At 34.4% G+C, this 24,873-nt stretch overlaps 1 protein-coding gene across 1 annotated transcript in view; it reads right to left on the bottom strand.

The window, feature by feature from the left end:
- LOC100547929 (cadherin-10) overlaps positions 1-22,722 on the bottom strand; it is a 35,405-nt gene extending 12,683 nt beyond the window's left edge. Inside the window, exons 1-2 of the mRNA XM_010708469.2 lie at positions 22,315-22,722; positions 2,563-2,857 (exon numbers count right to left, since the gene is read on the bottom strand). Of these exons, the coding sequence (XP_010706771.2) occupies positions 2,563-2,857; positions 22,315-22,545 (526 nt within the window). The 5' untranslated portion in view covers positions 22,546-22,722. The remainder of the gene's footprint in view (positions 1-2,562; positions 2,858-22,314) is intronic.
- Positions 22,723-24,873: the final 2,151 nt, after the last annotated feature.

Genomic DNA, 24,873 nt, shown 5'->3' with positions numbered 1-24,873 from the left:
AATATCTAAATATGTAATATGACGACAATTTTCATAATCTGATATTAATATTATAAAACTGCAAGTCATGAAATATAAAAGATTTGGTGAGAGAACTATGAAAAGGAGAGTAAAGAAAAATTGTTATTAAAAAAAAAAGAAATGAGTGTAATGAGATAAATGCTATGGCAGAAGAAAAGGAGTAAGCTCTGGAAGTTGTTGAAGCAGCACTAATGAGGGAGTGAACAAAAAGCCTGGGGAGAAACCCAAACAATAATAACTCAAAATGCTGTCTGAAGACAAAAAGATAGCCACAGTTAGGGATGACAAGCTAACTGTGGGAGACCAAACCTGTAGATCACACATGTAAAGCCAGTGGGAGATTATACTGAAGTGTATATTGTTATCTGTAGTGCATAAGTGGAAAATAGCTGCTGGGGAGCACGACAGCTAGAAATGCAAAGTGCTTCTGGGAAAAAGATTCATAAAATTTTGCTTAGCACTGAAGATATAGAATGAAATAAGGATAAATAATGATTAAATTGTATCTAGGTACCATAGATGAACAGAGAAGCAACATCATATAAAAGAAATGGTGTAGTGTTCTGAAAAGAAGTCTTGGTCAAGAAGATACGGAGAGTGAAGAAGAGGCAGAACGGAAGACTGTAGTAAAAACCAGAATTTCAGTGTAAGAAAGTGAATAAAAAAAAAAAAAGTGAAAGAAGGGAAAAACAAGGCAATGCTAGACTGCAATTTATCTCTACATTTCTTTTATCTCTAAGTCTTAAACTTCCTTAGTCCACAGTCAACATGAAAAAGAAAATGGAAGCTCTAAGATTTTTTTCTTCTAATTCAACTGAAATCTTGACATGTCTCCAGGATATTCTGTAATGTTCTTTAAATATACTTTCCCTAAAGGTATCTACATTTTTAAAAAGGCATGATTCTAGAAATCCAATCAGCAAAACCAGTAAAAATTGGTATTACATTTTATTCCTATTTTAGAACAATAAATAAGGAAGCCTTTTCAGTTCTGCATCAGATGGAATTTCAGTGCAGACCAATATACAACCACAGAATCACAGAACCAGGATGCTCAAAGCCCCATCCAGCCCGGCCTCAAACACCTCCAGGGACTGAGATCCACAGCTTCTCTAGACAACTTCTTCCACCAACCCGAGAAAATGTCTAATCTAAATCTACCCTCTTTTTTGTTCAAAGTCTTTAGTTCTTATCCTGATAGAGCCCTTTTACAGCTTTCTTATATGTCTCCTTTAGGTAGTTCAGGTGATTTAGATACTATATGCAAAAATCTAATACATTTGCTTTCCCTGCCTTCCATTTGTGAATACAAAAAACTTATTGCTGAATGATGACTTTTTAATGTTTCAATCACAACTCACAAGAAGACAGAAATATTTTCTTAAGAATAGAACATTTGTACTTCACTTTCATGTATTGCTGTAGAGCTTTGCTATTATCTTTTATTAATTATTTTCCTACTCTTTAAACATTAACCAAAGTAAAAAAACTCTAACAGTTGTATGTATAAAGCATCTAAATGCACTATTTGATCGAATAGTGGATTCAGTGGCAATAATTAAAACAGTAATAATTTATAAAAAGTACTGAAACTACTGTGGACATTTTCTGGATATTTAGAAATTAACATTTTATCTACGGTAGTATAACGAATAAGTGAATTATTTTTTTTTAAGGGAATATTTTGAAAACTTTAGACTGTTTAAGTCTAAAGATAGATCTGTATTAAATATAAGCCTGCATTCCAAAATACTGCAGAGTTTGATTCTGACTACCTGGCATGGTACAGGCCAGAACTTTGTAGTTGTGGATAAAAATCCATTCTGTTAGTTCATGCATTAATTTTGATAAAATTCTGACATGAACAGAGAATAGTGTTTATCTCACCCTTAACACTTGATCATGCTTAGCAAACTGAGTTTGGTTTTTCACAATTCAGCATTACTCAGATGTGGAGTCATGATGGAAAAAACCCTTGGAAGAGTCTAGGCACATATATATCAAGGAATGACAAGGGTTTCATTAGTGTAAAGTTCTTGATAAGCATTCTGCCTGAAACTGAATGCAAAGAGGAGAATGAAGAGCAGGTGGTCTACATACAGGCAGTGCATCAACAGTACACGAGCAAACAAATAACTTTCCTTGGCCACAGAAAGAGTGAAAGACAAGACAGCTCTCCACGTAGTGCTTATCATCACTGGGCACTTCCAGTAAAATGAAAGAAAAGTTCATTAAGCATTCAAAAAAATAATTTATTGATCGTATTCTAATAATTCTTAATGAGGAAAGTGATCACCATTATTTACTTTCTGTTTCTGTTTATATTCCAAATGACTTTAAGTTAATGTTTTAAACATTCTTAGTAGAAATCACAATATCTCTTTCTGGATGAAATTCTAGTATTTGTAAGAGCAAGCAAACCTGAACAGTACTTATTTCCATAAAGATCTCCAGATATAAGTGAATTTTCAGAAGATGGGGAAAATATCTCTTGAATAACATAATTAGAGCAGGCATTTTGTTGCAGTATAAAGCACTCACCCACTACTGACATTTCAGGAACACTAGCAGTATAAATTTCTTCTGGAAATGTTGGTTCATTGTCATTGATGTCATGGATTTTGATGACAAACTCAGATTCAGGTTCCACTGGTCTCAGAGTTCTTCTGTTAATAGCTTGGGCACGCAGTGTATAAAAGGCTTTCTCCTCCCTGTCAATTCTCCGAGTAGCATGAATGTCACCTGTTTTCTCATCAATTATAAAAAGAGTACCAGCCCCATCTCCTGACAGAATGTATTTGAGGGATCCATCTCCCTTATCCTGGTCAGAATGAAGCTGAAGTGAAAAATAAACAAAAATAGATCATTTTATTTAGAAGTAATGAAAACATTTTTTAGTTACTATTATTATAATAAATAAAATTATTTTGAATCCATCAAACAAGAAAACAGTCATTTTCAATCACTTCTGACTAGAAGTCATGATGTTATACTGAAGCATTTGATTCTTAACATAGCTCCAAGAATCTTTTAACTTGACTGCGATGGCAGATTTCAGTTTTGCAGCAACACCTGTTCTCTACTAAGAAACCTTTGCACCACAATTCTTAAAGATTTTTATGTTAATACTGACCTTTTCCTTCCTTGAAGAGATCCTATTAAAAATTCACAACCTGCTGTGCTTGTTGTAAATTCACTAAGCAGATAAAGAACATGGCAGGGTACATGACAATTAAGGAAAACAGAACAACAGTCTCCATGTCAGACTAATTTTAGATTTTATATATTGTATTATTTATATTTGTTCTAAACCAGACTATTTCATTTGAAGTCATTATCCTTTTAATTCCATCAACAAATGTAAATAACCTCAAGGAAATTTACAAATTTATTAGGAATTCAGATAATAGGTGTAAAGTCAATACTATTTAATATACAAGTAATATAATTCATTTATTAACGACCTTCACTACAGACTTATTTGAATACATCTATATTGAAAAAACCCTTTTCTATTGCATTTCTTTTTTTAGTACCTATTATAGTTGGCTAATTATATCTTTGGATACACTTATCACAATTTCTCTCATCACCTTTCTGCACCTGTATCATTGATTTCATATCTAACTGAAGGAATCTGGAATTCAGGTCTATTATCACTATGAAATGCATATTTTATTTTTAGATTCAGCAGAAGAGTTATGTGAAGAAGAAGTCTCGATTAATTTTAATGGATATTTTGAATACTTTTGATTTTATGCATGCAGCAATAAGAAACACATTTTGTAGCATATAGACAAGAAGCTACCTGTGTACATTAACTATGTTCATTAAACTTGTACTTCCATACAGAAAGGATAAACATGATCAGTTTAAAGAGATTCAGGGAGTTGCAGGTGATGTAAGTATAAATGACAGCTCTTTAGTGATTTTTATATCGTAAACCTGAAGACCATTCATTAGTTCTTATGTAGTATTTCAAATACATGTATGCAAAAAAATATATCTATAAAACTTTCTTATCTGCATTATTTCCAGTACATATTTCAGTACGAGAAATTAGAGTGTGACTGTTTTTAAAATTAAGACTCTAAAAATATCAGAATGTTCCAAGACTTTTTGACAGAACCATTTCCTTTCTAAATGTAGTTAACTGAACACACGTTATAAACAACAATTAGAATTACACAAAGATCATATATAGTTATCTGAAGGATTTTTGTTAATTCAAGCTCATTTCAGGTCATGAAAAACATCACACAACATAAATATCTCCCTTGAAAAGAAGAAAGTGGATTTTTTTCTCTTCTTCTGTGGCGCCCTTCTACTGTTTTCCATAGCATCTGTTTTAAGTCATTTCCAGGGATATCATATCAAACTATCAGATTTTTGAATGTGACTTTCCTTGCCCTTTGTGCTGAAACCATCCATAGTGGAGTGGTGGAATAAGATCCAGTGAAAAAGTGAACTTTTCTGTATGAAATATTTTCAAACACTGATTGATTGCTGTTCCACAATATGCGATTAATCCACAATATGTGGAACAAAAAGCGTTCATGCAGGATCTTGAATGAAAGCATTTATGGAAGAAATTTAGAAAGTTACAGTTGATATTTAACTATTTCGGTGTTCTATATAAAGTTTCTTCTACTTCCTTTCAGTTTTGAAATAAACTTTTAGAAACACAATAAATATTAATTAAAGAATAGCATATTAAATATTGCAAACACCAATATATCTAATGCATATTTACTTTACAAAATAAACTTATTTTTACTTTCTTTATTTCATTCCACAAGAATGAAATAGAAGCCTCCGCTAAACATGGTGAGTAGGAAAATGGATGTAGAAGAAATCCTTTGTAGATAAGTCCTATTATTTATTTATTTATTGTTCCTATTTTTTCTCACAAACTTCAAAGAGTAGTTTTCAAGACATTCCCACTCCCCTTCTGGGAAATTAATTTTTCTTATAAACGTTAATTCTCCGTCCTCTTCTCAGACAGCATGTTTCAGTGTGACCTTTTACTCTTTTAGGATACATTCTTTTCATGGACTGGACAATATTTTGCAGTTGGTAATCCATTTTGTCAAGTCTTTTAGTTTAACTCAAAAGCCTACTAAGTTCTTTCTTCTTAAGGGCTTCCTAGGGTGCCACTTTATCTTCAAAAATATTTTACTACTAGGAGGTCACTAGTGGCCCGTAACCACCAGATAAAGTATTTTCATGGCAGATGATGAAGGACACTTACAGGGGGATGTTTTCCTCAGATATCTGCACAAGAAATAAAAAATAAGGGTCTCCTTGAGTATGAAATATTGGGGCAAAATTATTTTTTAAAAGTGAAAATGAAAAATTATAGTTTTCCCACTTGTCTCACAAAGCTAGGTCTGGCATTACAAATACTTATAAATTCAAGCTCAATGGCCATGTGATAATATATTGAGGCCACAGCGCCTGGTCTCTGAAAATTCAGAAGCCATCTAGCAGTGCTGGGCAACATCATTTCTGTCAAATTATCTTACTATGGTCCCATGTAAAGCTGTCCCAAAAAATAGTATTAGTCAAAAGTGACCCACAGAGCTTCCATGGAATTTTCTGGGGAGAGTGATATTTAGCAAAACATTCCTAGGACTTATTTAGTAATTTATCAACCCTGAAAACTCTGTTCTTTTTCCTGGGGATGTTGTCTGGCACCAGGAGTACAGAAACAGCGTACTGAAGAGAACTACATCAGAGGACAGATGAAAATCCACAATATGTGAAGCTTTTGAAAAAATACCCAATTAAGGATGTAAAGATCATTTAACGTACTTATTTGGTAAGTATTCAAGGTAACATCAACACAGATGATTTTTTTTCTCACTTTTCCTGTTGCTATGTGTGTATAAAAATTTCTTACTAAAACAATTTGAAAGTGACAAATGTTCTTTATGTGCCACTTTTAAAAAATCGTTAACCTGTTCTCCCCCTCCAATTCAAAATTTATATTTTTTTAAATATAAATTTTTATTTATTTCTGGAAAGGTTGTTGAACTTCAAGACCTTCACATAGAAGAAATAGTTGTGCTTTTGAACAGCATATTTACAAAGAAGACCTATTAGAACACTTAAAACTGTAACACTTTACATTTTCTAAAAATTGTTAATCATTTCACTTTGACAAAATAAGAAGTTCTTAATTTTTTAATATATACATAACCGTCCACAGATGTTCAGGGCAACTTCAAGTCCAGAATGACATTTCAGAAGATCTTATGAGCAAAGATTCCAGAAATAATTAATAAGTAAAAATGAACTCTATATTAGCAAGGAAAGAGAATGCCTTTCACCTCATTTGTCTTTAGTTTTTCAGTTCTATCAATTTAGATATTGTTAGATGATTCAAGATGGCTACAGGTAGCCCTCTATACTTAGCAGCCTTGACCACCAAACTTTACCCGGGTCTGAAAATCATGAGTAGTGTCTCAATCAGGACAGCAGAGTTTTGCCAGTCTACTATAGTATTAAAGAAAGAAAAAAAGAAAAAAAAACCTTTTTTTATTTCACAACTTTTAGTACAAAATGTTTTCTATAGGTATTTTGGAAAATGAGCATCTCTTATTCATATCAGCCTAGCTCAGAAACAGAGAGACCTCTGTTTCAGTCAGCAATTTTATTGCACCAAATGATCAGCTGTGAAGCAGTGGTTTTATTTTCATATCTGTTACTGACATTTTGAAAACTGTTGTACCAGTGAATTTCTTACTGTTTCTCTGCAGAAAAAAACTTCCCATTTCAGGTGCTAGCAGTATGTATACTTCACCTGCTAGTTTAAATTTATACAGCCCTGTTTTGTCATAAAGGAACTGCAAGTACTATAAAATACAATTTTGCATATTTAATCATCTATTTAAGCTATTGGAATAGGCTTTTAAATTGAGAAAAATTAAAAAAAATGAAAAAAGGTGTTGCTAAATAGATGATAAATGAGGGCAGGAGAAATTAAGAGTGTTCTGTGAATACTTCAGTTGTGATATAATGTAGTGGAAAGTACAAGGATAATAGCAAGGTGGCAAAGTCTTCAGCTACAGCAAATAGGGCCAAATTCAAGTCCAGCAGTCATGGATACAGACATGAAGGAAAAAGACAGCATACTCTTAAAAGACCTTAGGTAAGCAGGGATCTCCAGTAAGATACCCTTTCCTCCACTGCCAACACTTAAATGAGTTCTGGGAAGAGGTGGATCCTAGCTCTACCCATTCTGGTCACTCAGGCACATTGCTTGCACCTGAGATTCCCTGAGTTGACCCTGCCTTCCCACCATGTACTCAATCACTAGTTCAGGCTGTGACTTAGTATTTCCACTACAACTTAAAAAAAAGAAATTGAGGTATCAATCCAAGACAGAGTTTCTTTTGTGTGTGTGTTTGTTTGTTTGTTTTTGTCTCAATTACAATAAAAGCATCTAATTCAGATACATTGCCTTGTTCTTTAAGGTACATGCAGTCATAAATACAATTTGTTAATGAAAAGATGCTAGAATCAAATTTAGCTCATATTTCATATTTGTAAATGATCCCTCAGAAGATGTGAGATGAACAACATAATAATTCTCCTCTAAAAATGACTTGAAAATTATAGTGCGAGAATTCTATGTTAATTGTCTTCCAATGATTCAGATCAAACTTGCCAATTACAAGAGTGTATTTTTTTTTTTCCCCCTGTGGTTGCCAGGCTAGTCTGAAATCTCCGAATTGAATATAAATTTTGTGAGCTTTTTTTCTAACAGCATACAGAGCCTTAACCCTATTTTCATTCCAAAAGTCAGGAGCTGTTACCGTGAAAATACAGAGTAGATCAAGATAGAGATATTTTACTATATAGAATACTTATGGAACATGTAATGATTTATGCTAATGTCAGATAAAGACTAAAATCTCTACCACAAATTTGTATTTGAAATTCAGAAATCTCTATAAATTTTAAGTGACTGGTATTTAGATATCTAGAGGCTGGAATAGGATGTATTAACAAACAATAGAATAATTTTTACATTGAATTTTGTAGTTGTTAATATAATTCAGGTCATTTTTCTACATGGTTTTAATATACTGTAATGTATAGGAAACTTTCTAATACAGTTTACACTTTTTTGAAGTCTTCATGAAATGACAAGAGTACTCTGTTATCACCTTGCTAAACATAATTTTACTCTCCTACTTCAAAATAATGTTTTTTTTTAATTATTATTTTATATAATCTAGAATATGTTTTTCTTATTTCAGTCTGCAAAATATTTGCCAACATTTCCATTTAATCCATGTATTGCAATAACAACGAGAACTCAGAATGCTCCAGAATTAATCTTTCAGATTTTATTCAAACCAGATCTGGATTTCCCTTCATTATGGACAAATTTCAGGGCTATAACATTACCTATTAACTCTTTTCTAAGCAATCATATTAGTCATATGATGCCAAAATACACCTTTGGAATCATTCACAATTTCACTCTAAGTTTTCTACAGCACAAATGATAATATTACTGGGTACTTCTTAGCATAATGTAATAGTCTCACTAAAAGTATTCTGACAGTGGGAAGATTTGATCTGCAGAGAATAATAGGCATAGAATTCCCCAAACAGGGATATTTATTTTAAGCTCCATGAACTGAGCTATTAAATGATGCAGTTGTTTAATGTTAGCTGAAATTATTAAAAAAAGACCTTCATCCTTGCCCTCGCTCTTATGTCCTTTGCATAGTCTCTTGGTTGCTAGATTTAACTATGCTAGCTACGTTAGCTTTGAACCAGCTTTACTCACCAGATTAACTTATTTCAATTTATCCTTAAGGTAACATTCAAAGCAACTCTTTTTAAGTTAAGAAAGATTTTACACTAAGTTTTAATGAGACATGTCACACATTTAATTTTCTCACTCTGTCATATTGCCAGTTTTCAAGTCCTGTTTATGTTAGTTAACAAAGAAGTGAAAAGGAAAATGGCAAATTTCAAAAAGAAAAATTTTATGAGTTCAAGAAACATAAAGCAAGAGCAAAGCATAACAGCTAGAACGAGATGAGGAAAGAAACTATTTTGCTTCCTGAGGAGCAGCAAAAAGGTAGAAATGAAAAGCACCAATTTGCAGTGCATTTTTAGATTATATGAGTTTACATTAATTTGAGTCATTATCCAAAGGAGATAAAAATCATTATTGTTATTTCTATAAGGAAAGCTTAAAACTGTTCCTTGCTGACCAAGATTATTATTGTTAATAATTAATATTTTAAGATGCTAATATACAAATTAAATTTTTAATATTTTGTACACATCCCTGTTGAAGTAACCTCTATCAAAGAATCAGAATGTGATTTTTCTCAGTCTTCTACAAACATCACAACCATGAGATATCGTCTGCAAGATTCTCAGGTTCCACAGACTGTGGAAATACACCAAATATATTACTTCATCCCTATATTTGCATCTTTTGCACATTACTGTGGCTTATTCTAAATGGAAAAATCACAGTCTGGACAAGGTAGGTGGCCTAGATTGCTGACATCAGCTAATTATCAGCTAAGAAGGGCAGTTTCCTTTTTTACGATGTATCGCATGAACCATCATACTCCTTTCTTATGCCAATGTTTTTAGCTGATATTCAGAGAGCTAGAACAAGAGTCTTTTTGCTTCATTGGACTGTTACAGTTTCTACTTTAGAAAATACAGAAGCTACCATGAACCTGAGACTAATTGAATTTCATACACTGAAGGCTCTTTCCATGAGCCAATATGCATGTTTTCTTCTACTATTAATGTAATGAACACAATCTCTATGTTAGATGCAGACAGAAAGTAAAGAATTGGCACTAGAATTGCAATGCCCTTACTTTCTGGTATCTTGGCCTAACACCTCCAGTAGATGACTGTATATTGATAGGAAAAATGGAATGAAGAGACAGTTGTGAAATGCTAAATTTATGTGACAAATACATGAACTGCAGATGTGACTAAAATGGATATAAACAAATACAGTAAAAAAAAAAAAAAAGCCTATGCCTGTTGTTTCAGGTTCCAATTCATTAAAGAAATGGGCTAAATTAAGAACCAATTAATGACAACAAAGAAGTAACTAAGAACTGATTTTAAGTAATGATTTTTGTTGATAACACGAATATTTTTGTTACAGCTTATATATGTCTTCTTAAAGTACCCTTGGTACTAGCCAAAAACAAAGAAACAATCAAAAAAACAATATTAAAAAAAAAATTAGTTACTGGTTTTTATATATTTCAGAGCACAATTAGCACAAATATATCTTAATGGACAATTTGCACTATATGTAAAAAACATTGTTTTTATTTTTTCTTTGAAACAAATGTGCAACACAATTGAAAACAATGATGCTTAGTTTTTTTTTCCTACTTCTGAAGGCCCCATAAAAATACATCTAAGACAATTCTTCTTGTTTCCAAATTTAATCACTATAAAATGTGATTAGCAAGAGCAGTGAAGAACTTCTATGTTTAATGTGTCTGCAATTTCTCCTCATGAATATTCTACAGTATATGTGCCTCCCAAAGATATATACTTGGGGCAAAAACAAATATACCATAGAGAAGTGAATAACAGCATCTACCCCAAAAGTGGTAAATGCCAGCTTAGATGAGAGGTGTATATAGCAGAATTAAGAACTAAATTGATGTTTTATTACTAAAGGAATATTTTAATAATTTTTTTAAAAATTATTTCCATGATATAACATTACGGTGAACTTAATCCCAAGGAAAGGTGTAGAGGGGTGAGACTATGGTTGTATTTTCAATTTTTCTTTTGGCCTCAAGAAATTACTGATGAATCTGAACTGACACTACATTTAATACAGTATTTCAAACAAAGAGAAACAAAGGTGTCTTGGAACAGTCCTTACTGATTTCCTTTCATAACCCCAAGAGGTCAGTGAAGCTGGTCCTTTAAGAGATGCCTGGTCCAGGAGAGATGTACTGATATTTTGTAACATTACAAGAATACTCAAGGTGTTGCAGGTAGATCTGTGAGAGGAGATATTGAATATGCATAAACCCTTAAATGTAACTCACATATTTATTTGCCCATCAGATTTATTTCTTTCAATGAGTTATAAAATAAATTATTCTAGAAAATAACACTCTTAAGAAAAATAATGACTATACACCTAATACTAAGTAAACACGCTATTTAAAACACTACACACAACTACATTACAGTTACATAAGTAAATTTAACTTAATTTAATTGTGTTTATATTAAGACTAGGCAGGTATTCCTAACTGAAATTTAAATCAAAAACTGCCCTATGAAAGCAGCATCAGACTGAAAGATGCCAAATACATATCTGAATATAATTTTGGCAACGTTAATATAGAATATCTTATCCTATCTTGTCTTGTCTTATGTTATCTTATCAACAACATCTACCGTACAGTGAACTGTATTTCTCAACTACAGATATTGGATATTACACTCTTAAAAAAACCATATACTACTATATACTACTATATATACTATTATATTAATTACTTTTCCTGTTTATTTGCTTTTTCAGTAATTTGTTGCATGTATTATCATTTCCAACTCTGGTAACTGATTAATAGGCCAGGCCAAGATTTCCATATGACACTTGCTGGTATTTGTAAAACTTTAGTAATACTCTTTACCTAATCTTCTGTTTCCTAATTTCCTGTAAAACATATTATATTAGTTATGTCATGGGATTTTTTAATTATTTTTTAATAACTGCGCTAGTATAATTGTTATTTATAAATATAAATTTCAGTTATTTTTGTCTATATAGTCATTGAGAGATTTTTCATTCTTTTCTCTATTCCAGGATTACGCCATTGCATGAAGGTTTAGTTCTTGCTCTATACATTAGGGCAATTTCCTTCTTCTTTCTCTTTGCATTATAAAGAATTCTACACCCTTCCTAGAAAACTTCATAATTCTCTTTTAAGGTACACAGTCTTACATGGTACTCGAAATAGTATTCCTTGCTCTGTCAGTGACTAAATTTTCTATAGTTGTCATTATTCCTTCCTAACAAATACATTATTCAAATCTGCACCATTATTCTTAAATGATAAACTTAGTCTAACACCATGCAGCTCTTTCCAGCAACACACTGATCAATGGTCCTCTAGTCTTTACATTTAAGTTATTTGGCTTTTACTTTCAAATGTGCTACTTCTGACACATGGAGAATGGTCTGCCACATAACCTTACCTAAGTAAAGAGATAATTAAGCAATCAGTTTCTTTATTTTCTAGCTGCGTTATTTATGAGCAGGCTCGCTATTCTTTCTGAATGACCTAAGACATTTTGTTGATAGCTAAGGTATTTCTAAATCCTCTTAGAAATCCTTTGTGGAGCATCTTCAGTTGCATCAATGTATGAAAATGTAGCGTCACTCCTGAACATTAGTTCTTACAAGCAAGAGATATTTTTAAAGAATAAAAAGAGTGGTCAGTTCTGAAAGATTTTACAAGTAAAAAAACTCTATCAGCTTACAAATGTCTTTTACCTCTCCTGACTTTGGCCTCTCATAAATTTATTTATATGCTATTTGTTTGTATCAATTTTAGTCACATCTGCAGTTCAAGTATTTGTCATATAAATTTAGCATTTCACGATTGAACTGCTATGTTCATTACAATTTATAATATATTAATTCATTATATTATCTAACTTTTTGGCCAAACCATCCTTTCTGTTTTTCGTATACTTTCCTGAAAGGGCATTTCTTTAAATTCCTTTTCTTTACATTATAAAAACTATAGGATTTCTCTATTTCTCTCATTTATTCTGTTTACTTCACCTCTTACACAATTTAAGTAGTCATTTTACTCGCTGCCAAAATTTGAAATATATAGGTCATTTTTATCATCTAATACTAAACAAGAAAATTTACAATCATGATAATTTCCTAGGTAGTAATAGTTGCTAACTGTTATATTATAAAATAATAATACTTCCTAAATGTCCCATTTAGGATGGAACTGTAAAATGTGAAATTTTAATTTGTGCGTATTTTACATCAAAAGCCATACCTCAGAAAAGAATATGCAAAAGTTCTTAAAAGATGGAATACTTACAATAAAAGGATGAAATCTTAATTACTACTTCATGTCTCCACATGTCTAATATAATTTATTCCTCTAATCATTGTAATATATACCAGTAATTACAAAATCTATTACAATTTTTTAGAAAGAACTAGGAACACAAGACAATTTCTAAACTAAGTGGAAAGAGTTTTCTTCTTTCCCTGGCCATTTTTTGTATGAGGAAGGCATAAAATATTCCGCATGACCACCTCTACTCTATCATGTCCCCACTTTACCAAATAATCAGAATATCAATCTTTCATGCTTCCATGTTTTTCTATAAATAAATGTTTTTGATCTTGTTTTGAATTTTTGTAACTACAGTTTTATCCCATAGTATTTCAAATAAAAAAATCCAACCTCTATTTCCAGTTTTGCTGTCTTAGTGTCATTTGCTTGAGAATTTTTAAGAAAGAACAACCATGCTTCAGCAAAGTATTAGCAATGAAGTATCCCAAACATTACATCAAGGGGGAATGTATTATATTCATGTCTTCCAACCAGTGCTTTGAGATATATAGGCAGTCACGTTCCAAAAAATGCAGGATTGAAATAATAAAACACAAGAAATAGAGACAGTATCTACCTCTTTGTCCAAATAAAAGTGACATGAGAGAAATTAATTCAGTGTGAGTCTGTACTGCCTATGAAGCAGTAATGCTAAATACAGATAATAACACAATTGTACTGAAGTCATTGATGCATGAAAGAAAACATGAAAGACATAGAGCCGATGTGAAGGCAAAAAAAACATTTCTACAGCTAGGAAAGTTAACAGAAGACATTGACAGAGTTGCAATTGAGCACTCAGACTGCTATAGACTAAAATATTGTCAAAATATAGAGCAATTTTTTTTTTCCCCTTAGTGGCTCAGTCCTCCTTTAACATCCTCTAAAAAATAGTTTTGAAAAGTTTCAGGAAACAGAAATAATTTAGTTTGAGGAAGTGTCAGGAAAATGAATGATGTATTGGAAAATGTTAGTTGTTTACTTCTGAGAACAAATGATGCTCTGTTCACGGGAGGCTTCAGATACATTGACTGTACAACTATAAAACAGAAAGCACTGGAGGGTTTGATAAAACCTGCCATTACAGTCTTTTTGGTTAAGCTTATTTTTAATTATCTTCAAAGAGGAAAACGCTCACAAAAATAAGGCAATGCTTCCAGCAGGAAGGCATTTTAAAAGGGTAAACATCAACTTTTAACTTCCTAGAACTTTTTCCCTCATGGGTATTTTGTTGCAAGCCACCGATTTTCCCTCAGTATTACCCCTGGCTCTTCCTTGCTATCTGTTTATACAAGATATTTAAAAGGTCATCTGCATTTGATTTAAAGAAAAAAGAGATGAAAAAGCCCCTAAAGCATTAGCCTTTGAATTGATGTAGAAACTATTGGCTTTTTATACATTTATTGTTTCAAACAATGTGTAGGTCAAACATTTCTAAATTCTTTTTTTCTACGATGTTTTTTAAATCCTTGATTGAATGAATGCAATCTGAAGTGGACTCTAGTTTTATTGAGCTATGGCTTTGAATATAGATCATTCCAGTCTTTCCTTTTTGGAATATCTTTCTTTGACAACCAGATACCATTTTAAAATTGAAGGAGAAATTGAAGTTAAAGGAACTGGAGAGCTCAGACCAAATTATTTCCCTGTTTCTTATACTATTTTGAAGCGTTATGCTATTTTGAATGCAATGCATAATCTCATACAACCTCTGAGTTTGGACTCAGTCCAAGAGAGCTATAACTCTTATCTACGATGACAGCAGAACGCATCTTATTGGTGGTTTTATATCCACTGGGAGGATGTCCATAACTATTCCCTCTGTAATTCTTCCTGACAATTCATCAACAGTATTGTACTTTGTGTTTACACAGGAAAAAATTGTCTTTTTTAGAAATTAGATTCACAATGGCAGATCACTGATACTGGGAGTATTAGGAAAAAACAAATCAAACGTTAAAATAGTTTTCTCAGAGACTGAGAAAGGCAGTAGCAGGAAACATGGGGGTCATATTGACCTCTCAGCCTCATTATCATTCACCATCAAACTAACACCAGAATCAATCCTTTACTCAATGGATTATTCATGCTGTAACTGCTATCTCTTCTGTACTTGGAAAAGGAAGTCTGTCTTACATGTACCTGACAGTGTGCTGATCAAAACCATACACAATCACAAAAGAAATCTCTCTGACAGTTTGTATCACAGTTTGATTTGTCAGGTTCTGATTCTCTATTATTATTATTGCAGTTTGACAACACGATCTTTGAAGATCCCTTCCAACTAAACTACTCTTTTTTTCTCTTCCCTCCCCACCCCTTCCTCCCTCTCCTTCCCCCAGTTCTCCTCTCCTCTCTCTCCTCTCCTCTCCTCTCCTCTCCTCTCCTCTCCTCTCCTCTCCTCTCCTCTCCTCTCCTCTCCTCTCCTCTCCTCTCCTCTCCTCTCCTCTCCTCTCCTCTCCTCTCCTCTCCATGAAAACATTAACACATAGGTTGCTCTGAAAGTAATGCCTCCTATTTATTGCCATGGAAAGAAAAACAGATACAAAGAGCACAATAACATTCTTTCACAAAGAAAATTCTCAGTTAAAAACGCTATTTTTCAACATGGTTACCACCATAAGCTACGGATTTTCACCAGCTCTAAACAAGAGCCTGCATGCCACATTTGTGCAAATCTGCACTTAGTAGAGGTGACCTACTATCACTGTTGCCATTGCTGAAACCCACCCATCAGCTCACTGTGCTAACATCCACTGTTTGGTCTCCATAAATGTTCAGCAAGCATTGAAGAATGTCAATGGGTGCCATTTATTGTACACCAAGAAATTCAGTGATGTTCCTTTGCTTCATAGGGACTTCTATGTCAGATGCCATTCTGTCAGACTGCCCCTCTGCTGTCTTCTGTCACACAGCAACATAATGTAACAGAGCATTGGTGGGAAGGCTCAATCTCTATTACCATAGTACCAACATTTCTCTGACGTCACTGACCAACATAATGAAATAGGAGGCATTATTTTAAGAGCAGCCTTAATACTTTCCTGGCTTGCATTTACCATCATACCCTGCAGCATGGAAAAACAAATGATTCTATGATTCTATGATCTAGCTGCCACTGATGCACAGAAAAAACAATATGCAGATACTGCTTTCTACTCATATATACATTCATTTCTGAGAAGATTTGAAATATATTTATGGATGAAGAAAGCATATGAAACTGTATATGAAACCAGTCAGAATGATGTACAAACTCATGGAGAAACCCATCCTTCCTGCTCAACGGTTATCAAAGTGTTGTTTGTCAGGTACTCATAACAGGTTAACTTGCTTATAAGCATAGTATGTGATTCTATAATACTGAGATCTCCTGGAAAGGAAATACAAAATAACTTAAAACATATGAGTTAAATACGCTACTGCATGGGGTGTGGGTGCCAGACACGCTCCAGGGGCCTGTGGGGCCGCAGTATGAGGTAATGCTGAGGATGCCCCATGCCAGACAAGCTGACTTCAACAGCTCCATCGTAGGGCATGGCCAGACCCATAAGCTGTGGCTCGACACCTCAGGAAGAGTCTGTGTAAGAGAGCAAAACTAGTACGTTTTGCCTGTGAAGGTCACTTGTAAGTGACCTTCCAGTCTTCATCTTGACCCACAAAATTTTTCATCTAATCTCCTCCCCCTGTCCTGTCAAGGGCAGTGACAGAATAACTGAGTGAGCTGCTGGTAGATGATCAAGGTCAACCCATCACAGTTATCTTTTGTACCAAAACTTACTTCCTATGAATTCAGAAGCAATAAGAACCTTTGCCATAGGATAGCATAGAGGAAGTACAGTTCAGTGCACTGCCTCAGAAGTTAAACATACTAGTAGCAGGTGAAAGACATGATTGCCATGGGAAGTTTTTAAATGCTTGCTAAGAGTCACTTTGGAGAGAAAGAACTAGAAAGTTCATTTGGTTTTCAACTAATTAACAACTCTGTTCAGAGAGCTCCCTCTGCTTTGTACATCCTGGAAGAAATGGCAATTTTAATATTATTTTCCTTAAGGGATCAATAAAACAAAAAATTATTAAAGTAATGATGATAACCAGGCAAATACTCCAGCTATCCCCCAAAATACCATTTCAGTTTTTTAGGAACAATTACATTTCCTTGCTTTCGCTTTCAATTAAAGATCATTAACAGTGTCAAATCTAATAATAGTTAGGGCCCTGAGAGGCCAAGGGGAAACAAAAACAGACTTCTGGAATTATACAAACTACATATAAAACTGTAACCATCTAAATGAAAAACATCCTGTACCAAGAATAGTGTTTTCAAGCAATTATCTATATGTACCTAAGACATAGATGCATATAAGAAATTTAGTGTCCTATAGAATTTTTTTCATGCATTTTACCTTACTTCAGTACTTTTGGAGTGCTGTAGGTACAGTGGTTGCTATGTAACACTGCCAATTACCTATCACCCTCAGCAAGTTTGAAGATGACACCAAGCTGATGGTGCAGTCAATACACTGGAGGGAAGGGAAGCAATCCAGAGAGACCTGGATAGGCTGGAGAAGTGGAGCCAAGAAAACCTAATGAGGTTCAACATGGCCAAGTGCAGGGTGCTGCACTTGGGCCAGGGCAATCCCAGGTATTTAAACAAACTGAGAGAAGAACTCCTTGAGAGCAACCCTGTGAAGAAGGACGTGGGGATCCTGGTGGACGAGAAGCTGGACATTAGCCAACAGTGCATGGTTGCAGCCCGGAAGGCCAACTGTGTTCTGGGCAGCATTAAAAAAGGGGTGACCAGCAGGGAGAGCGAGATTATTGTCTGACTTTACTCAGCACTTGTGAGGCGTTGTCTGGAGTTCTGTGTCCAGGCGCGGGGACCCCAGCACAAGAAGGATGTGGAGTTCTTGGAGCAGGTCCAGAGACGGGCCACAAAGATATCAGAAGGCTAGAGCACCTCTCCTATGAAGAAGGGTTGAGAAAACTGGGCTTGTTTAGCTCGGAAAAAAGAAGACTCTGGGGAGACCTCATTATGGCCAATATTTGAAAGGAGCATATAAACAAGAGGGAGAATGACTGTTTACGAGGGTTGATAGTGATAGAACCAGGGAGAATGGTTTTAAACTGAGACAGGGAAGGTTTAGGTTATATATTCAGAGGAATTTTTTCGTACAAAGGGCAGTAACGCACTGGAACAGGTTGCCCAGAGAGGTTGTGAATGCCCCATCCCTGGAGGCATTCAAGGCCAAGTTGGATGTGGCTCTGGGTAGACTGGTCTGGTGGTTGGTGACCCTTCATATAGCCAGGGGGTTGGAACTAGATTATTATTATAGTGTGATTCACAATTATATTGTGAATAATTGTGGATTAAGGCACTGTTAGTACACTAGTGTTTCATTAAGAGAACAACTGTCATTATTTAAAGGAAAAATGTTAAATAATTTTCTCTAGTTAAACTCAAAATATATGCTCTTTTTCAGAACAAATTTGAAAATGAGTAATTCCTTGTAACTGCACCACTTTGAAAAAATAATATATGGGCCTTTAAACTATATACTAACAAAAAGAAATAAGAACTGTGAATAAGCTTTCAATATATTAAGAAAGAATAATACAGCATACGTAGACTTTCTGCACAGAAAAAGAAATAATAATAGAAAGGTGGTATTAATCATAACTCCAAATCCAAATCTCAGTAAAATGGCTTTTCTGATATGAGGCTTAAGGTTTATTTGAAAGATTCCCATGTTGCTTCTCTGGAATTTTAAAGGTATCCTTTATCAGAATTATTGTCTTCTAATATAGATCAGTAAACTGTGAAACAAATATATGGTCTCCTTTCCCACACTGATCTTCTATGGTTTCTACCTTTACTATAACCAATCACTGTAACTACTATTTAAGGTTCTACATACATAAAATTTACCTAATATTATTCAATAGTTTTGATTTTTACCCCAGGGATGCTATGTACTATGTGAAGACTATCAGTATTGGTTTTACACTTCAAGTCTTTGGTAGCAAGGAGTGCTGCAGGCGTGACCTCTGTGAGAAGTGACTGCCCCCATTTCAGATAAGAGCTACTTCCAGCAAGCTCATAAAGGGAACCACCGTGACCTTATCACTGGTGTTGCTTCTTATATAACAGTTAAGAAAATGTAAAAATTGCTGCTCAGCAGCTGTGCAAAACAAGAGTGAGAAACAGCCCTGCAGGCACCCAGGTCAGCATAAGAGAGCAAGCGGCGCAGAACAGCAGCTTTCTGCAGCCCAGGGCAGGCCCATGGAGGAGCAAGACATTCCCCTACAGTCCACAAGCTGTGTGGAGCAGATCTTCCTGTGCAGCCAAGGAAGAGCCTATGAAGCAACAGTGGATGAGGCATGAAGGAGGCACAGCCCATGGATATCCTTGCAGGAGCATCCCTGGCCAGAGCTGCAGCCCACCGGGAGCCGTGGAGAGCAGTACTCAATGCTTTTTGTTTGATTTTAGTTTTTACTGCCCCAGTCTGTTAATAATGGGTAATAAATTAAATTAAATTACTCTTCCTTAACTTTGGACTGCAACAGCAGTAATTGATGTTCCTGTCCTTGCCTTGACACAAGAGCTTTTTCATCATATTTTCTTCCCTTCTGATGAGGAGGGGAATGAGAGAAAGTCTTGGTCTACATAGGGCAGCCAGCTAACATTAAACTATCACACCTTCTTCATTTCCTAAAATAATAAATACTGACCTGAAGCCACCAGTGAATGTACTGAACCAGTCAGTTCTGCTGACCTTCCTGTTTAGACTACGCTACTGTTTCACAGGCAAGAATGAGTTAAGGGACTCTTCCACAGTTACTGGATTACGCATCCCATTCATTCAGTGAACCCCATTTCCATATCATTATTCTGGGTAAGCCTTTTCATGCTGACTTAACAAGTAAATAAGTGAATACACAAATTCTATTCTGAATTTTAGCCAGTGGTTTCAAGAGTAATGTGATATTCAACAGTTTTCAATCTCCCTTGACAGATATATTGATACAGTATGAGAAATTTAAGAAAAAAAATATAGCATTTATGAGCTCAGAAAGCAAGCAGATGTAAATTCACAAATCCAGATGAATCTGGTAATCTCACTTTGCAATTCATGCTGATCCTTTCACTGATGCATTTGCCATCTAACTGCTATTCTCAATTTTTAAAAAAATGGTAGTGTATTTTAAAATATTTAGTACTTATTTTTGACTAAGACCTGTTAATGATAAACATTCTCTTCTAGTCATTGGTCACAAATAATTTATTTCTAGCTTGTGCTCCCATAATTTCCAAACTCCATCATATTTCAAAAAAATAAATAGGTGGCATTTTATGTAATCCATCTATCCAAATCACTTTGGGTTTGGAGAAAATCAGATAAAAAGAAACATCCAGAAATGTATTGACTATACAACCTAATTGATGCGACAGAGTGCACCCTCAGCAAGTTCACAGTTGACAAAATACAATGAACGATTGATAAACCAGATGGATCTGCTACCATTCACAGAGATTTTAATAGTCTGGGAAAAAATAAAATAAAAAATAAATCTGTCATGGTCCTTACAACATTCATTGAAGAGAAATGCCAAGTCATGATCCCGGAGAGGAATAACTCCATGCACTGGTATGTTCTAAGGACCAACTCATTCGAAAATAGCTTTGCAGATATGGATGCAGTGGTCCTTGAGGACAGCAAGGTGATCATGAGCCAGCAGTGTGCTGTTATAGCAGAGAAGGAAAACAGCATCCTGGCTTGCATGAAGAAAAGCGTTGCCAGCAGGTTGTCTGAAGTGATCCTTCTGATCTATTCAGCACCAGTGAGACACATATGGAGTGTCGGGTTTAGTTCTCTAGTAAATGAGAAATGAAGCTACTGAAGATAGCCCAGTGAACGGCCACTTCGATGATTAACAGCCTGGAGCATCTTTTATGTGAGGAGTGGCTCAGAGAATTTAGAATGTTCACCTTGGAGAGGGGAAGGCTAAGCAGGGATCCTACTAATGTATAAATTTTACCCGATGAGAGGAAGTGAGGATGAAGAGCCAGACACTTTTCATTGGTGCCCAGTGATCAGAAAAGAGGCAGTGAACACAAACTGAAATTCTCTTTCCATATAAGAAAAATTTTTTAACCTTGTGTGTAGTAACACACTTGAAGTGGATGTCTAGAGGGATTGTGGAGTCTCTATCTTTACAGATATTTAAAATCTGAGTGGACACAACCCAGAGCAAAGCCTTGCTTTGAGTAGGACAGTTGGACTAGATGATCTCCAAAGCTCTATTACAATCTTGGCTACTCTGTGATTCTGTAATTTTCAACAAGGCAACATTTCTCTGCAGTATTTTACAATTGAAATAGCACGTTGATATGAAAATCTGGAATATAGATAAAGAAATTTATGTTTTTATCATCTGCCAATGTTGCTAACTGGTACCCATGACTTATACTAACTTCCACTTTCAAGCAAATTGTCATTCTGAATTAATTCATTACTTTCTTGTACCTATTGGAATATTATTTGACATTACATCTTACTTATTTTTTTGATAAATTGCATGGCAAAACAAGCTGTACAAGAATTTCATCAGACTTCTGTTGTACTTCACTTGTTAGCCACCTCATTCCTTTCACATATTTTTTAATGGACATTACTCAGTGCAATTTATCACAAGGAGAACTAAAGACAGATATTTTTTCTTTAAATAGGTTGCATTCTTCAAGCATATGCACAGAAAATGAATGTGTTCTTCTATACAAAAGATGAAATATTCAGATAAATATTTGAAAAATGATTTTATAATTTTAAAAAATGATTTTATAAAAGATTAATAAAAAAGAGAAACTGAGTGGGCTGCTGATAGGAGTGATATAAGGAATACCAGCTAGTAAAAAATGTCTTCATTTGGTTCATTGAAATATTTCCGAATATAGCTATATTACTTTTAGCAAGTCTGACAGTACAATCAGTGGTAATATATATATTACCTAAAAATCTGCTTCTTAAGCATGAGTGTAAAACGTAGAAAATAGAGCTCTGTAGAAACGAGTGTCCTGGTTTCAGCTGAGTCGGAATTGATGATGAAATCAGGACAATGAGGAAAATTGACAATAATGCAGAAATATTAGCGAGAAACCTACCTTGCCTACATACTGATAGTCAGATCCTGTGTATTCCTCTAAAAGGAAAAACTGGTTCCACATCCAGCCTCGCTTCTGGCGGTGAAGTGCTTTTCCGTCACTCCCTGATGCACGTCCAACAGAGCCTTTAGGTCTGAGATCAGGAGTCCTTCTGAACAGCATTTCTGTACGGCAGGGATGCAGCAGCCACATCCAGAGCAGTAGAAGTAACAGAACTTGCTGTACTGTCATAATTATCCACTACTGATACTGTTTGAGCCGGTCAGCAATGGAGTCTACAGTTTTGTTTTTCCTGACTTGCCTTCTATGTTTCTAGTTCCTGATGTAGCCAAGCCCTTTACAGCAATTCATCTCTGGACTGCACATAGTAACCAGATCCTGAAAGCAGAGGAGAGACAATGTAAGTTGGAATATACTTACTCACTAGTGTCCAACATCCCATGCTACCCTGCAGATCAAAAAAACTGTGCCATGGAAAGCTACTTGGTTAGGAAGCTAAAGGCTGTCTTGCAAGAGGGGAACATTGCAAACATGCTTCTTCCTGAGAAAGAACAAGTGTGTACTCAGATGATAAATTTCCCCATTAAAACCTTACAATTTAGAAACTTTTAAGATTTTTTTTTTTTTTTAATAGTCTGGAGTATTATTACTATTGGAACATACACATTAAGTACTGCAGCCTTTACTTCAGATGTTTTCCGACTGATTTGATTTACAAGAATTCTGGTGTTTTATTAATCTTGCTATCAGGAGGACTGAAAAGCTAACAAAAAGTAGTTTCAGAAATGAGGAAATGGTAAAACTCCAGTTCTCCAGGGTGTTTTAAATGGCAAAAGAGAACATCATATGCATCAGAAATTATACAACATGACAAGAAGCAAGCTTTTAAGTATAACAAGTTCTTGAGGTGATCTTAAAATAGGTAGAGAAGTACAAACTTCCCCTTAAAATGTAGAAAATATTTCAAAAAATAAGGCCTGATCTAGAAGTATTCTGAATAATTTTAATTTTGCAAAATAGTGAAATAAATCTTATCCAGGGAAGAGTTATAAGCAGAGGAAAGACAATCTCCTAAATCATTTTTGCTTTGTCTCCACTTTTTTTTCTTTGTTATGCTTAGGATTGTCCTTCTTCTAACAGTGCCATTATTTATTTTAGCAAGACAAGTTTCTTCAGCTTCTCTTCACTTCAATACTGGCACTTAAAGAATAGTACTTATGCTAGTGACATCATTTGATGATTACTTCCTTCAGGACCTCATAAAAATTATGGTTCGCCTTCTTAATAGGATATATTTTCTGCAAATTTTAATAAGCTTTTAATCTTTTTTTTTTTAACACGTTCACAGAAAATCAAACTTATGGACTGGATTTACGGTACCCTGTATACTCCTCCAATTTTGGCAGCAAAAGTCAACTGGTAAAAACCCTGTTTTTTTTTTAATCCTCTTTTCTGATTTTTGATAGATCAGTAATATTGCACAGCCGTCCCATGTGTTCTCTCATTTTAATAACACTATACTCTAGCCAGTTATCACCTTAAATATTTCATTTTTCAAATTGGAACGATGTAAAAATTTACAGACATTCTTTTGGTGTTTGGTTTTGATAATAATGTGGTATGCAATATATTTCCAGTAAGTGATGATTTTATTAAAGAGTTTACAGCAACATGTCAGGGATTTAAAGTGAAAAGCTTATAAAAGGTAATGGTTTCTAATAGATAAAAGAATGTGTGCTTGTGTAATGAACTAATGACTGAACAAATTCGGTTAAGGAACCATCTTTTAAGAATTATGTTATCTGTGGAGAAACATTTTCACCTCTCCTCCAAGAAGACTCTGTAACTTGTCACAGCCACCATTTTCAAGGACTTCAGCCCCAAGCTCGTCCCCTGTAACTATCAAGCAATAATTTTTGTCTAAATAAACAACAGATTATGTATCCTATCATTTACATCTTCTTCTTTTCTCATAAAACTTTGAAAAAAATTATTTTTGAGTTTGAACATTATTCAAAACAAGAAGTCTAAAGTATGCCACTAATAACATATGTCAAATTGCATCATAATCACAGAATCATAAAATCATAGAGTGATTTGAGTTGGAAGGAACCTTTAAGATCGTCTAGTTCCAACCCCCCAGCTATAGGCAAGGACACCTCCCTCTAGACCAGGTTGCTCAAAACCCCATCCAGCCTGGCTTTGAATGCTTCCAGGGAGGGAGCATCCACAACCTCTCTGTGCAAGCCGTTCCAATGTCTCACCATCCTCACAGTAAATAATTTATTTCCGATATCTGGTCTAATCTTCCTTCTTCCAGTTTAAAGCCATTAACATATACAAACTGAATTTGTGGTCCTTCACCTTGGAAATTATTTATCACAACTCATATTTACATTCTTTTGAAATAAAGATATAACGAGCAAGAAACTATGATTTATTCTCAGAAACTTATAAAAGTTTTTCTCAAAGACCATAGGAATTTCAAACTTGAAATTAGCTTTTCAGGTTTTTATTAGTTTCTGTAAAAATTGAAAAGCTATTTTGTGTGAGTGTTTT

This window comes from Meleagris gallopavo, chromosome 3 (genome assembly GCF_000146605.3).
Source record: "Meleagris gallopavo isolate NT-WF06-2002-E0010 breed Aviagen turkey brand Nicholas breeding stock chromosome 3, Turkey_5.1, whole genome shotgun sequence".
Lineage (NCBI taxonomy): Eukaryota > Metazoa > Chordata > Aves > Galliformes > Phasianidae > Meleagris > Meleagris gallopavo.
The sequence above is the reverse complement of the archived record's forward strand: the minus strand, read 5'-3'. Positions and strand labels throughout refer to the sequence as shown.